This window comes from Nerophis ophidion, linkage group LG04, assembly GCF_033978795.1.
Source record: "Nerophis ophidion isolate RoL-2023_Sa linkage group LG04, RoL_Noph_v1.0, whole genome shotgun sequence".
NCBI classification, from domain to species: Eukaryota; Metazoa; Chordata; class Actinopteri; order Syngnathiformes; family Syngnathidae; genus Nerophis; species Nerophis ophidion.
In genome coordinates, this window is record NC_084614.1 from 46,223,572 (window position 1) to 46,236,903 (window position 13,332).

Genomic DNA, 13,332 nt, shown 5'->3' on the forward strand with positions numbered 1-13,332 from the left:
CACTAAATCCTTTCAGCAAAAATATGGAAATATCGCAACTATGACACATAGAATGGACCTGCTATCCCCGTTTAAATAAGAAAATCTCATTTCAGTAGGCCTTTAAAAGCACATTCCCTCTGATCTCACCTGTTGTCCAGGAAGTAGAAGCGTTTGTTGTCAGCTGGATTTGGAGTAGGTGTGGCCCAGCATGAGGAGATGACTACTTTGAGCTGGTCTGCTGACGTGTTCATGCTGACCTTAACTACCACAGCCTCTTCAGGTGATAAACTGTAGTTGTACGGTAAAGATTCTGTGCCGTTCATCAGCTGCACCGACACCTGGAAAAAGCCTAAGCCTGTGATCACGTCTTTGATCAAGTTATGCCTGGATGACAAACACAAATTAGACTTCAGACAACTGGCGTGCAAGACAAAAGTTCAATTTATCCATCCATCCATTTTCTACCGCTTATTCCCTTTTTGGGCTCGCGGGGGGCGCTGGCGCCTATCTCAGCTACAATCGGGCGGAAGGCGGGATACACCCTGGACAAGTCGCCACCTCATCAGACAACATTCACACTCACCTTCACACACTAGGGCCAATTTAGTGTTGCCAATCAACCTATCCCCAGCTGCATGTCTTTGGAAGTGGGAGGAAGCCGGAGTACCCGGAGGGAACCCACGCATTTACGGGGAGGACATGCAAACTCCGCACAGAAAGATCCCGAGGCTGGATTTGAACCCAGGACTGCAGGACCTTCGTATTTTGAGGCAGACACACTAACCCCTCTGCCACCGTGAAGCCCAAGTTCAATTTACTAATTGGAAAAAGGTTGAAGTTTGGCGTACACACTAATAACTTGAGAAGTTGGAGTTCATCCCATTTATTTTAATGCAAAGAAGAACTTGTCATTCTCACTATATTTTAATGTCTACTATTCTCACAACATAACCAAGAGTATAAGTAATCAAAAAACCTTAGTTTATATAACATACATGTTTTTGAATTACAGGAGGAGGAGGCCACAGTACTTGGACTGAACTCATGCAAGCATCCAAACTCCACAGAGACAAGGTCAACAGGCAATATTATGGAAGGTCAAATTGGACAAAATTCAATAAACAAATACATTTTGAAATAATGTCCAGGGTGTACTCCGCCCTCCGCCCGATTGTAGCTGAGATAAACACCAGCGCCCCCCCCCCGCAACCACAAAGGGAATAAGCGGTAGGAAATGGATGGATGGGATGGATTTTAAAATAATTACCTAAATATGTCATTAATTGATTTGATGTAAAAGTGCATTTAATTATTTAATTATTACAATATTTAATTATTTCAATATTAAATTAAATGTGTCAATATTTATTTTTAATCATACAATTATTTAATTATTAATGAATAGTTTAATAATTTGATTAAATATTTAATGATTGAGTAATTGGATTAAATATGTATGGATTCAATACATTAATCTAATGATAGCTTTAATTGTTTAATTAATTACTTGTTATTTACTTGTTTATTTCATGAATTAATTATTTATTTATTTAATGATTAAATTCATTATTTAATGATATAATGATTTATTTACCGTACTTGTTTCAAGAATCTGTGTTTCAGCACTTTGTGAATTTATTTAATCCGTCCAACTCAGCCCTCAAAGTCAGTGGGTTGGGCCTAAAACCTTTTTTTTTTTTTTTTTTTTTCAACAATGTTCCATGGGTCTGTAAAAAAAGAGCTACATTCCACAAATGGACCCCACACTTTAAACACCACTTGGTTGATAGATTTCACCAAAAAGGCAAATTGTTGCCGAACAATGGAAGTGGAGAATCTTTAATCCGTGTCATGTGATCAAGTTTGGGTTGCAATTATCGTAGGGGTTTCTGTACACGTAATGACATATTATGGGCTTGTAGAGGCGGATCTCTCGTACTTCAACCTGTGATTCATCTGGTTAAAAATAGTAACCATTATGCATTCATAACTATTTTTATTTGTATATGCATTGTTAAAAATCCTACAATGGTATTCTTGCAATATGTTTGAGTCTCATAATTTTACTATTTTTACATTGTTTGTTTTTTCAGAGAGGCCTTAATACTTGCACTTTGTAAAATGTGTGGTTGTTGACTGGATCCGATATCAACATGAATCTTACCTATTTATATTATTTTGTAGTGTGGAATGTTGGAGAATACTTGATCAAGTAAAATGACACGTTTGTTACTGGACAGTTTCTAATAAGCTTCAGCCTTGGAGACTTTGTATGTGTAAGTAATATGAATCCATCCATCCATTTTACTCTGCTTATCGGGTCGCGGGGGCAGCAACCTAAGCAGAGAAGATCAGACTTCCCTCTCCCCAGCCACTTAGTCCAGCTCCTCCAGGGGGATCCCGAGGAGTTCCCAGACCAGCCGGGAGACATAGTCTTCCCAATTGTCCTGGGTCTTCCCCTTGGCCTCCTGCCGGTTGGACGTGCCCCTAACACCTCCCTAGGGAGGCGTTCGGGTGGCATCCTGAGCAGATGCCCAAATCACCTCATCTGGCTCCTCTCGATGTGGAAGAGCAACGGCTTTACTCTGAGGTCCTCCCGGATGACAGAGCTTCTCACCCTATCTCTAAGAGAGAGACCCACCACCTGGTGGAAGAAACTTATTTCGTCCGCCTGTACCCGTGATCTTGTCGTTTTGGTCATAATCCAAAGCTCATGACCATAGGTGAGGATGGGAACCTAGATCGACCGGTAAATTGAGCGCTTTGCCTTCCGGCTCAGCTCCTTCTTCACCACAACGGATCGGTACAGCGTCCGCATTACTGAAGACACCGCACCGATCCGCCTGTCGATCTCAAAATCACCTCTTCCCCTACTCGTGAGCAAGACTCCTAGGGACGGCGTGGCGCAGTGGGAGAGTGGCCGTGCGCAACCGAGGGTCCCTGGTTCAAATCCCACCTAGTACCAACCTCGTCACGTCCGTTGTGTCCTGAGCAAGACACTTCACCCTTGCTCCTGATGGGTGCTGGTTGGCGCCTTCCATGGCAGCTCCCTCCATCAGTGTGTGAATGGGTAAATGTGGAAGTAATGTCAAAGCGCTTTGAGTACCTTGAAGGTAGAAAAGCGCTATACAAGTACAACCCATTTATCATTTATCATTTACTTGAACTCCTCCACTTAGGGCAAGATCTTCTCCGCAACTTGGAGATGGTACTTTTTTGTGCGAGAACCAATAATAATATAATATAATAGTAATATGAATGAATTAATAAAAACTTTTGTTACTTGTTTACGTTGACAAATGTGATGTTTTAGATCGCAATATTATCCAATGAAGGACACTTATGACGTATGCCTAGCTTGTGTGCTATTGTGTGCTTAGCCGTTGTGTAGCTTGTACCCCCCCCCCATATTTACGTTTTGTAAATTACTTGACTAAAATAAAAGAAAATACCAACTTTGTGTGCTTTTAGGAGGACATTTAGATTTAAACTGGCTGTCCAGCATGGCAAAAGTAAAGACGCCGCAGGATTGTTTGTATCGTAGTGCTTGTACCAGATATTTTAGATGAAAGCTTAAATATTAGGGTTTTTTGCTGGTAATCAGGCATATATCACCATAGGATCAGGTCAACTCTACTTTTATGTTTCACGATAAGTGTTTCAAATTATCTGAATGTATCCTCAATGCTAATATGCGTTATTAGTCAGTTAGTATGCAATGATGCTGAGTAATCGTAAGAGCGATGAAAGCATACCCCATGGAGCCAAAGCCAGTGGACATGAGCATGCTCCTCATGTACGTGCATATAACTGGAACCTCCAGGTGCAATAAAGGTGCTTCTGATGTTCCGTTGGGTAAACTGTTTGTCTCCACGGTGTTGAACAGGGTTACAGAGGCCACGTAGTTGGTATCGTTCTAAAATACAATAATAGTGGTTAGATGTAAAAATAACGACTCAACTACAGGCCAAAACATGTCAGAAAACTCACTTTGACAAAACTAGTGACACACATTGTGTCATTCCACTCCACAATCAGCTGAGCATGACTGACATTGCCGCCAATGATCCCGCATTCCTGCTGGCCCAGGTACAGAGTGCTCTCCCTGATGTTGTTCTTCACTAGAAACTCTCTAGCAACTGTCACCATGATGCCAGTAACTTTGCAGTCCACTGAAATATCACCTATGACTGAATTCATTATATAAGAATGTAATGTTGTTGTTGCTACACCATTGGTAGTTGGTTCAATGGTTGTTGTTGTTGATGGAGTTGTGGTTGTCATTGGTACAATGGTGGTAGGAGGTTCAAAGGTTGTTGTTGGTGCCGTTATGGTTGTCATTGGTACACTGGTGGTAGGTGGTTCAATAGTTGTTGTTCTTGTTGGAGCAGTTGTGGTTGTCGTTGGTACACTGGTGGTACGTGGTTCAATGGTTGTTGTTTTTGGAGCAGTTGTGGTTGTCATTGGTACACTGGTGGTAGGTGGTTCAATGATTGTTGTTGTTTGTGCAGTAGTGATTGTTGTTGGTACACTGGTGGTAGTTGGTTCCATGGTTGATGTTGTCAGTGCAGTTGTAGATGTTGACATCCCGGTTGTAGTTAGTTTAATGGTTGTGATTGATGTTGCAGTAGTGGTTGTTGCTGGTACCTGTATGGTAGTTGGTTCAATGGTTGTTGTTGATGCAGTAGTGATTGTTGGAAGTACACTGGTGGTAGTTGGTTCAGTGGTTGTGGTTGCTGGTGCAGTAGTAGTAGTTAAGGGGACACTGGTAGTTGTTGAAGAAACAAAGGTAGTTGCTAGTGAATGAGAAGTGGTTGTTGGGGCAGTGGAGCTAGTCATTGCAACAGACAATGGTGGTGGTGGTGCAGAAATAGTGGTCCTTGGCGCAATAGATGTGGTTGTTGGTACAGCCGATGTAAATGCAATTGCATTGGAGATTGTTGTTGCTACAGAAGTTACAGCTGTGGTCATTGCTACAAAGTAAGTGGTTGTTGGTTCAATTGAGGTAGTTGTTGGTTCGATAGGGGTGGTTGTTGATCCAGTAGTATTAGTTGTTGGTATGTTGGAAATTGCCCGGGCTATGATGGCTGTTGTTGGTATGTTAGTGGTACTAGCCTGCACATTGTTCGTGGCTGGCAATGCAGAAGAGGTTGTTGGTGGGATAATGAGAGAAGCGGTGATTGCTGTGCTTGCCTCTACATGTGTGTCAATGGTTGGAGCTGGAGGAGTTGAGGTTGTTGTTTGAGATGACATACTCACTCTTGATACAAATGTGGAAGTTAGTGGTAATGTCCCCAAGGAAGCTGCACAAGACACAATGCAGTCGTTAGGAGAAAAAAAAAAATACATCTAAGATAGAATGTGATTACTCCTTGGTAAAATCAAGGTTTGTATGTCAAAAAATGTTACCATTATGAAAATGTCTTATTAAACAAACCATCAATAAGACATTATCCAAAAGCATGTAACTAAATATTGATAATCATTGAGGATCGGCTTTATCAGTAAACATAATTAAATTGATTCTAATAGAAAATGTGTTAACTGTACAATTCATATTGCAGATATTGTTGAGATTTGTCCTCAAATTTGAGATTTTTGGATTTGAAAATGTTTTCCAAAAGACTGAATGCTATAATTAAACCAAAAGGGTCAAATTGATTAGTTTAATCGAGTATCGTGCTTTGTAGTGGTTTGATCATCATTCTAGCTGAGCAGCACTATGAGAGACTACCTTGACAGGCTCTCCCAGATCTTTGTGGGTTTGTGTCCATAAATCCATCCAGACAGGAGCAGGAGTAGGAGCCCCAGGTGTTTATACACGTAGCCCACTGTGAACAGTCATTTTCCCCAGGAACACATTCATCAAAATCTACAAGAAAAAAGCAAACAAAAGGGAAAATATGTTTTAATGGGGGTTTACAGTGCTCTTTCACATTTTGGTTTTATGCTCTCACATGCAGACACATGCTGACAAACATTTAACTTCATGCATCAACGCTGGAATATAAAGACAATATAACATACATCCATAAACGTGGATGCATATGCAAAAGGCCAATATATTTATCTGTACAGTAATCTACTTATTTATATCTGCACCTTATTGATTTTTTTTATCCTGCACTACCATGAGCTAATGCAACGAAATTTCGTTCTTATCTGTACTGTGAAGTTCAAATTTGAATGATAATAAAAAGGAAGTCTAAGTCTAAGTCTATGGCTGTATTTTTGACAATTTGACAACAGCTAAATAAGAGTACATTTAAACAGTTCTGCTGGATAATCTTATAATAATATGTAATGTGAATTAAGAAAGTATTTAATTCACATGCAAAACAAGACTTAGAACTTTACCTGATTTAAGTCTTACACCTAGACCTAATTAAAGTCCTACTCCGAGACCTATTTGAACTTTTATGCGAAGACCTAGTCAAAGTCCTACGTTAAGACCTAGACAGCTGTGTGTTTGCTCAGGCTGACTGTTTTCTTGTTCCAGTGATACGTATCAGTTAGCAGTATAGTGCTTATTTATTTTATTGTCCTTCTACCTTCCCTATGTGCCTTGTGGTCGCATCCTGCCAATTCCTTAAATCTACCTCTTTAGGTTTGCCGTTTATGGCCTACGAGCCAGACTTTGGACCCCGCATGTGTAGTATAAAGTAAACATACCAATGATATGTGTGTCATTTTCATCCACAATATAAATGGAGTTGTTGATCAGGGCGTAAAGCAGATCTGTTGATGTATTTGTGATGTCCTGCTTTGGACTAGGGCTGAAGATCAGAGTAATGCTGACTACCACGCTGCCTGGAGAAAAGTTGCGGATCTCGATTCTCACTTGACCTGAATCCACCATGGCCTTCATCTCAGGGGTCAGCGAGCGGTAAATCTGTGAGTAAAAAAATGCTTACAGAGTTTTGTTTAACATGAAAAGAACATTTCCACAGTCGCTACCTCTTCTATGATGTCTGCAGTAAGGTTTTTGTAGGCCTGGCTGCTGGCGTTTCGCAGGTCTTCAGTGAACTGGATGTTGGTAAGTCGAGTTCTGGCCTCAAGAGTGTGAGCATCTGCAAAAGGGAATAAATACAAATACATATAATGAAAGCAAATAGGCCATGTCTAAAGAAATCAAAGGAATGGTGTCTGAATCAGGCTTAGAAAGCCTAATCCATTCTTTTGTCTTTAGCAGCCTAGAACACTGTAATGATCTTCACACAGGGCTCTCTAAACAAGCTCTAAAGCAGCTGCAGTATGTCCAGAATGCTCCTTCTCAAGTCCTGACTCAAACCAGGAAATAATTTTAACCCTTGAATGCACAACCAACGAATACCTGCACACTTCCACAAGTGGTGTCAAAAATTACCCCAATTATAATCAATGCGTGTATGCAATAAATCGGGTTGTCATTCTTCAAAATCTTAAACGAAAAGTTGTAATAGTTTCATGAACCTGGTATTCCCCTTAAAATGTTTGTGACATTCTTTGAGACAGACATGCTTCTGCCCGCTGACTGCGAAAGACACATCTTGTCTAGGAAGCCCACCCCACTATTTGAAAAGGACCATGTACTTTGTTGGTCTATTCTACGCTTGTCTTAGAATTAGTCCACTCTTTAACAATTATCAGTTTACTTTTAATTATATTTTACTAGTAGTAGTAAATGGATGGATGGATATTTTTGTATGTGCAGACAGCGACCTCAATCATAATTTTTTTAATGTAACGATCAAAATGATTTAACACGGTAGGAAACTAATAAATAATAAAACTCAATGCTATGTATATCAATACCTGTTTTGTTTTGTTTTTTCTACAACATTTTGTCGGAAATGATGTTCCATTTTCAGAGGCCACCAATGTTTAAAGAACTATCTTGAATTATGTTTGTACAAGTAATATTAATTAGATGTTGGTCAATATTAGTTTTAGTTTCGGCATGACAGTATATAGTTTGCACTTTGGCCAGCGTCGTGAGTGCTGCTGCCTTCAGGAACTGTTGGACATTATACCACTGCTCTTGAAATGTAAAAGCATGGAATACATTTACTTACTTGGCATCTGTGTATGTAAAAACTGATATGGCTAATTTATTTTGGCTGTATTAGAGAAGTATGCTGCTGATAAAATATTAAAGGTTAATTTTAGGGATGGGTTTTTCAAATAAAGTGGTGGTTTTTGTGAAGTTACAAGCTTTGTTGAGAGCAGTGGTTGCAGCAACTTTAGTTTTGTGTGAACAATTCTTACCAGTTCTGAGGACCATGTTGAGGATGTCTCCTTGGCTTTGGTTAGAGTGGATCCGAACAGTGACGTTGTAGTTGATCCCAGGCTGCAGGTCCTTTATTTCCATCATGGTCTGTTTTGTTGTCCACTCCCCAATAACCTCTGACCCCTCACTTAGAACCACCAGGTAAGTCTGGGGTGTCAGAGTTAGGCTGGACCAGTATACAAAAAAGGAGGTTCCAGTGATGTTGGAAGACTGTAAGTTGCTGATGCTAGGAAGGGCTAGAAAGGGGAAAAATTAATAGATGGATGAATGAATGATGCAGTGACGTGCGGTCAGGGGAGACAGGGGAGGCAGTGCCTCACCTGTGATCATGCAAAAAAATAAAATATATAATGATAAAATAATTGTAATTGTTAGTTTTTAATTTTCATTTAGCTTCACCAATTTGGATTAATTTTTCTTCAAAATCGCTGAATTTTCGCAATCCCTCGTTAACTTCTCTGTCTGCCGTGCGACCAGAGTGCATTCTTGTCTGGTGTGTTGCTGAGCGTTCGAAACGGCAGAGAAAAAAGTCCAAGGTGATGGCAAACAGTTCTTGTCTCACGATACGGGCGCTCATGATCAGAGACATACGGACCGGCGCATGGACTTCATTTATAAGGTAAGACGGCGATAACATTATTTTTGTTTCGTTTTTAATGGAATGCACATTTTGTGGGTGACAGTTTGTATGTGTAAAGATTGCAGAAATGAAACATAACCCATAAACTGCTGCCAATCAAATGGCAAATAATCTGCGCAGCGCTAATTCTGTATATTTGTAAATCTGATTCTGATTACGTCAGTGCCTCACCAGTTATAAACCTCACCGCACGTCACTAATGGATGGCTGGATAGAAGGAGGACAACTCAGGATTTAGAATGTGTGACAGTAGAGCGAATAAACTATTTCCAACTAAAGTTGTTACCATACCAGAATTACAGTAGTCAATACATATTAAATACCATAATAAAATATATTTTTTAAATGAACCCATTTACTTCTAAATTCACTACTTGGGACGGCGTGGCGCAGTGGTAGAGTGGCCGTGCGCAACCCGAGGGTCCCTGGTTCAATCCCCACCTAGTACCAACCTCGTCACGTCCGTTGTGTCCTGAGCAAGACACTTCACCCTTGCTCCTGATGGGTGCTGGTTAGCGCCTTGCATGGCAGCTCCCTCCATCAGTGTGTGAATGTGTGTGTGAATGGGTAAATGTGGAAGTAGTGTCAAAGCGCTTTGAGTACCTTGAAGGTAGAAAAGCGCTATACAAGTACAACCCATTTATTTATTTACTTTATTGAAAAGTTTTTCAAAGTGTCAAGTATTTAATCTCGATGTGCAACAACATAATTTAAATATCAGTATCAGGTGCCAAGAGGTAACTATACATAAAATAACAGCAGTATTTTATGACCTCCCGGTATATCTAATCGATACTGTGCTTATAAATATGATCATAAATAACAACAGTGGTCAACTATTTTAAATGTTTAAAATGACAGCAGTCAATGTTCATTTATATAGCCTTAAATCACAAGTGTCTCAAAGGGCTGCACAAGCCTCAACGACATCCACGGTACAGAGCCCACATAAGGGCAAGGAAAAACTCACCCCAGTGGGACGTCGGTGACAATGACTATGAGAAACCTTGGAGAGGACTGCATATGTGGGCAAACCCTCGCCCCCCAGAGGAGACCAAAAGCAATGGATGTCGTGCAGGGCCCGGTACATAAAACAAACACATGTGTTAATACTATTCTTCCAATAAGGTGGCAGTGAGATGTCATCATGGCATTTAAATTAACGTACCCATGATTGTCACCCTTGATCACCCGCTGGGAGGTGAGGGTAGCAGTGAGCAGCAGAGGTGGCCATGCCCGGGAATAATTTTTGGTGATTTGTAATTAAATAGACAAAAAGGCTAAAACATGTATCTAAAGACAAATCTTTGTGTTTGCATTTATTATTAGTATTAACATTTCGGCATTTTCTCATTACACTATGACTTTTTGCTCTATTTTTAAATATATTTTATTTCTACACTGTGCCATATAAAGATATGTGTTCAGCAAATGGCTCCAGGGGCACACTTTGAAGTTGAACACAATTATAGATAGTGAAGTGAATTATATTATATTCTCTAGTGACTCAAAACATTTATACATAGTGAAACCCAATATCTTAGTTACATTTAAACCAGCGTGGGTGGCTATGGGAGCAGGTGGGTAAAGTGTTTTGCCCAAGGACACAACGGCAGTGACTAGGATGGCGGAAGCGGGGATTGAACCCGGAACCCTCAAGTTGCTGGCACGGCCACTCTACCAACTGAGCTATACGGCCCCGTCTACCGGGAGTAAAACTCTCTGCTTGTCTTGTGGGCTAGCAGCTAGCCTAAGCCCTGTGTTAGCCACGCTATACCAGCATTTAAGGTATGTCTTGAAATTCCAGCTCTTAGCTTTGTATGGTCTCATCGTTCGTTTACAAACTGAGTTCGGAGAGGATGTGACGCCGGAAAGACCGCGCCCCACACAGGAAGTGACGTCAGAAAGAACGCGCCACAGCCAGCTTCATAACAACCTGTTTGCACTCGGAGGTAAACACTAGAAAGATGGAGGTGAGTCATCTAGACATGCCCGTATTTCTACATCACTAATTACCACAACAGATCTCATCTGGTACGTCTCTTAGACGAAGTATGCATACAAAGCAGGGCCGTCTTGTGACGCAGCATGATGATGCATATCAAAATTCCATTATAATTTGTTCATGATATACCATATTTTTCGGACTATGTGTGAAATTATTAACACATTACCGTAAAATATCAAATAATATTATTTATCTCATTTGCGGAAGAGACAAAGAAAATGTCAGCAATCGTCACACACACGTCAGCCAATAAGAAGTGCTTTGGGGGTCATGGAATGCTAACTGCTATATGCTATATGCTACTGCCGTAGCTATTAAAATGGATCATTTCATCGTTGGCAGTAACTTATAAAAACTAAGAAGGGCTTAGGAAAAATTGGACCAAAAAGGAAATCATGTACTGCAGATTACAAGCTGGACGTAGTGAAATATGCAGCAGAAAACGACAAGAGAAAGCAGCGCATAGTTGGCAGAGTTATTTAGAAGCGACATCGAGGAAGAAGATTTCATCAGATTTAGCGATTAGGAGTGACAGATTGTTTGGTAAACGTATAGCATGTTCTATATGTTATAGTTATTTGAATGACTCTTACCATAATCCATCCATCCATTTTCTACCGCTTATTCCCTTTCGGGGTTGCGGGGGGCGCTGGCGCCTATCTCAGCTACAATCGGGCGGAAGGCGGGGTACACCCTGGACAAGTCGCCAACATACCAGGCACGTTCTCAGTTGGTTATTTATGCGTCATATAACGTACACTTATTCAGCCTGTTGTTCATTATTCTTTATTTATTTTAAATTGCCTTTCAAATGTCTATTCTTGGTGTTGGATTTTATCATATACATTTCCCCCAAAAATGCGACTTATACTCCAGTGCAACGTATATATGTTTTTTTTTCCTTCTCTATTATGCTTTTTCGACCGGTGCGACGCATATTTATAATCTGAAAAATACGGTATTTATATGGAGTCAGTGTCAAAGCATCGATGCATTTAACAACCCTTATTTCCAATAATTAGGGACTTAAGCTGAGTGAATTCCACCAGCTGGTCCTATGGTCCAACTGTCTGATATATAGGAAACAAATTGAGACATGCTGACCTGTGCAAATAGTTCCAGGGTTGCTGGGGTCAACATCGAAGTAGCCTGCGTGACATACGCATTGGTAGGAACCCACTGTGTTGTTGCATTTTGCCTGAGGGGAACACTGATGAAGAGCAGGATGTTCACACTCATTCACATCTGCAAACACAAAAATTAAAAATTTACAAAGCAAATACTTCAACATCTTGTCCTATGTTTTACTTTGAACATGATCATACACACATATTGATCAACTTTGATCAACATGAAAATGGTTAATTTGAGCCACGAGACTAAATTTAAAAGCAATATGAAATAAAGCCGCATGACATTTATGATAATAGCATGTTGACAGTAAGTACATTACCGTAATTTTTTTTTTTTTTTTTAACTAACAAATTATATAAAATAAATCATAAGTAACAGAACTTAAAATTGAGGATTACATATTAAATACAAAAGTGAACTTAGTTTTGTTGTTCCCATGGCCTGCAGTGCATGTTATTGATGCAAGTTTCTGTGGACCATGTGACAAGTGGAATATAGATTTGTGTATATATATATATATATACAGTATATATATATATATATATATATATATATATATATATACAATCATATGAAAAGAACCAAAACATGTCCTAGCATAACATGTTTCTGGGCTAACACACACTGGCATAAAAAGTTAATAAAAACCCCAGTCTCTTCACAATTTACAAAACCCCCACCTTAATATAACTCTTAGTCATCAGGTTTTGTGAATAAATCGGCTTATTAGTGCAAAACAATAACTTTTTTACATCTTTTAACTGGGGAGCCTGGTCCCTTCATGCTCACCTTAGAAAAGGACATAGAGTTGTGACCTAAGATGCCCACAACCAACAAAGAAGAACATTCACAGACAACAGTAAACAGATCACAAAGTGGCGCCCCCTGGCGGCTTCCCTAACAACTGTCACAAACTTCTGAAAGAACCTCTGCAGACTCCCCACATCAGTTCACCTCCTTACACCCACCGCTTCTTTCTATGATGGCGTCTCAGCCATTAGATACACAACCCCTCCCTATTCCCGTGTCAACACGATACCTAGTGTTTGTGATATGACAGGTGAAGTGCAATGTATCATGCTCAGTGTTCAAGACCAGCCATCTTCTTTTCTTTAGCCGCCTGCCACAGTCTTCGTCCTATTTCAATCTTTTCCTTATCAGAGACAGGTTTCACAGCTACTGAATGGTAGGACAACTTCTTGGGAGGGCATCTGTGTCTCGGTGGATTTCTCCTGCTCTGCACAAGCTCTTTGGACACAACTTTCTTGCTACTGGGCTCCCTTGGTCCAGGTCCAGTTT

At 40.2% G+C, this 13,332-nt stretch overlaps 1 protein-coding gene across 1 annotated transcript in view; it reads right to left on the reverse strand.

Annotated features, from left to right (window-relative positions):
- The window catches only part of umodl1 (uromodulin-like 1), a 66,031-nt gene that overhangs the window by 13,852 nt on the left and 38,847 nt on the right, over positions 1 to 13,332 (reverse strand). The window contains 8 exon segments of the mRNA XM_061896429.1: positions 130 to 366; positions 3,738 to 3,898; positions 3,973 to 5,285; positions 5,717 to 5,854; positions 6,655 to 6,874; positions 6,940 to 7,052; positions 8,230 to 8,487; positions 12,004 to 12,144. Coding sequence (XP_061752413.1) covers positions 130 to 366; positions 3,738 to 3,898; positions 3,973 to 5,285; positions 5,717 to 5,854; positions 6,655 to 6,874; positions 6,940 to 7,052; positions 8,230 to 8,487; positions 12,004 to 12,144 — 2,581 coding nt within the window.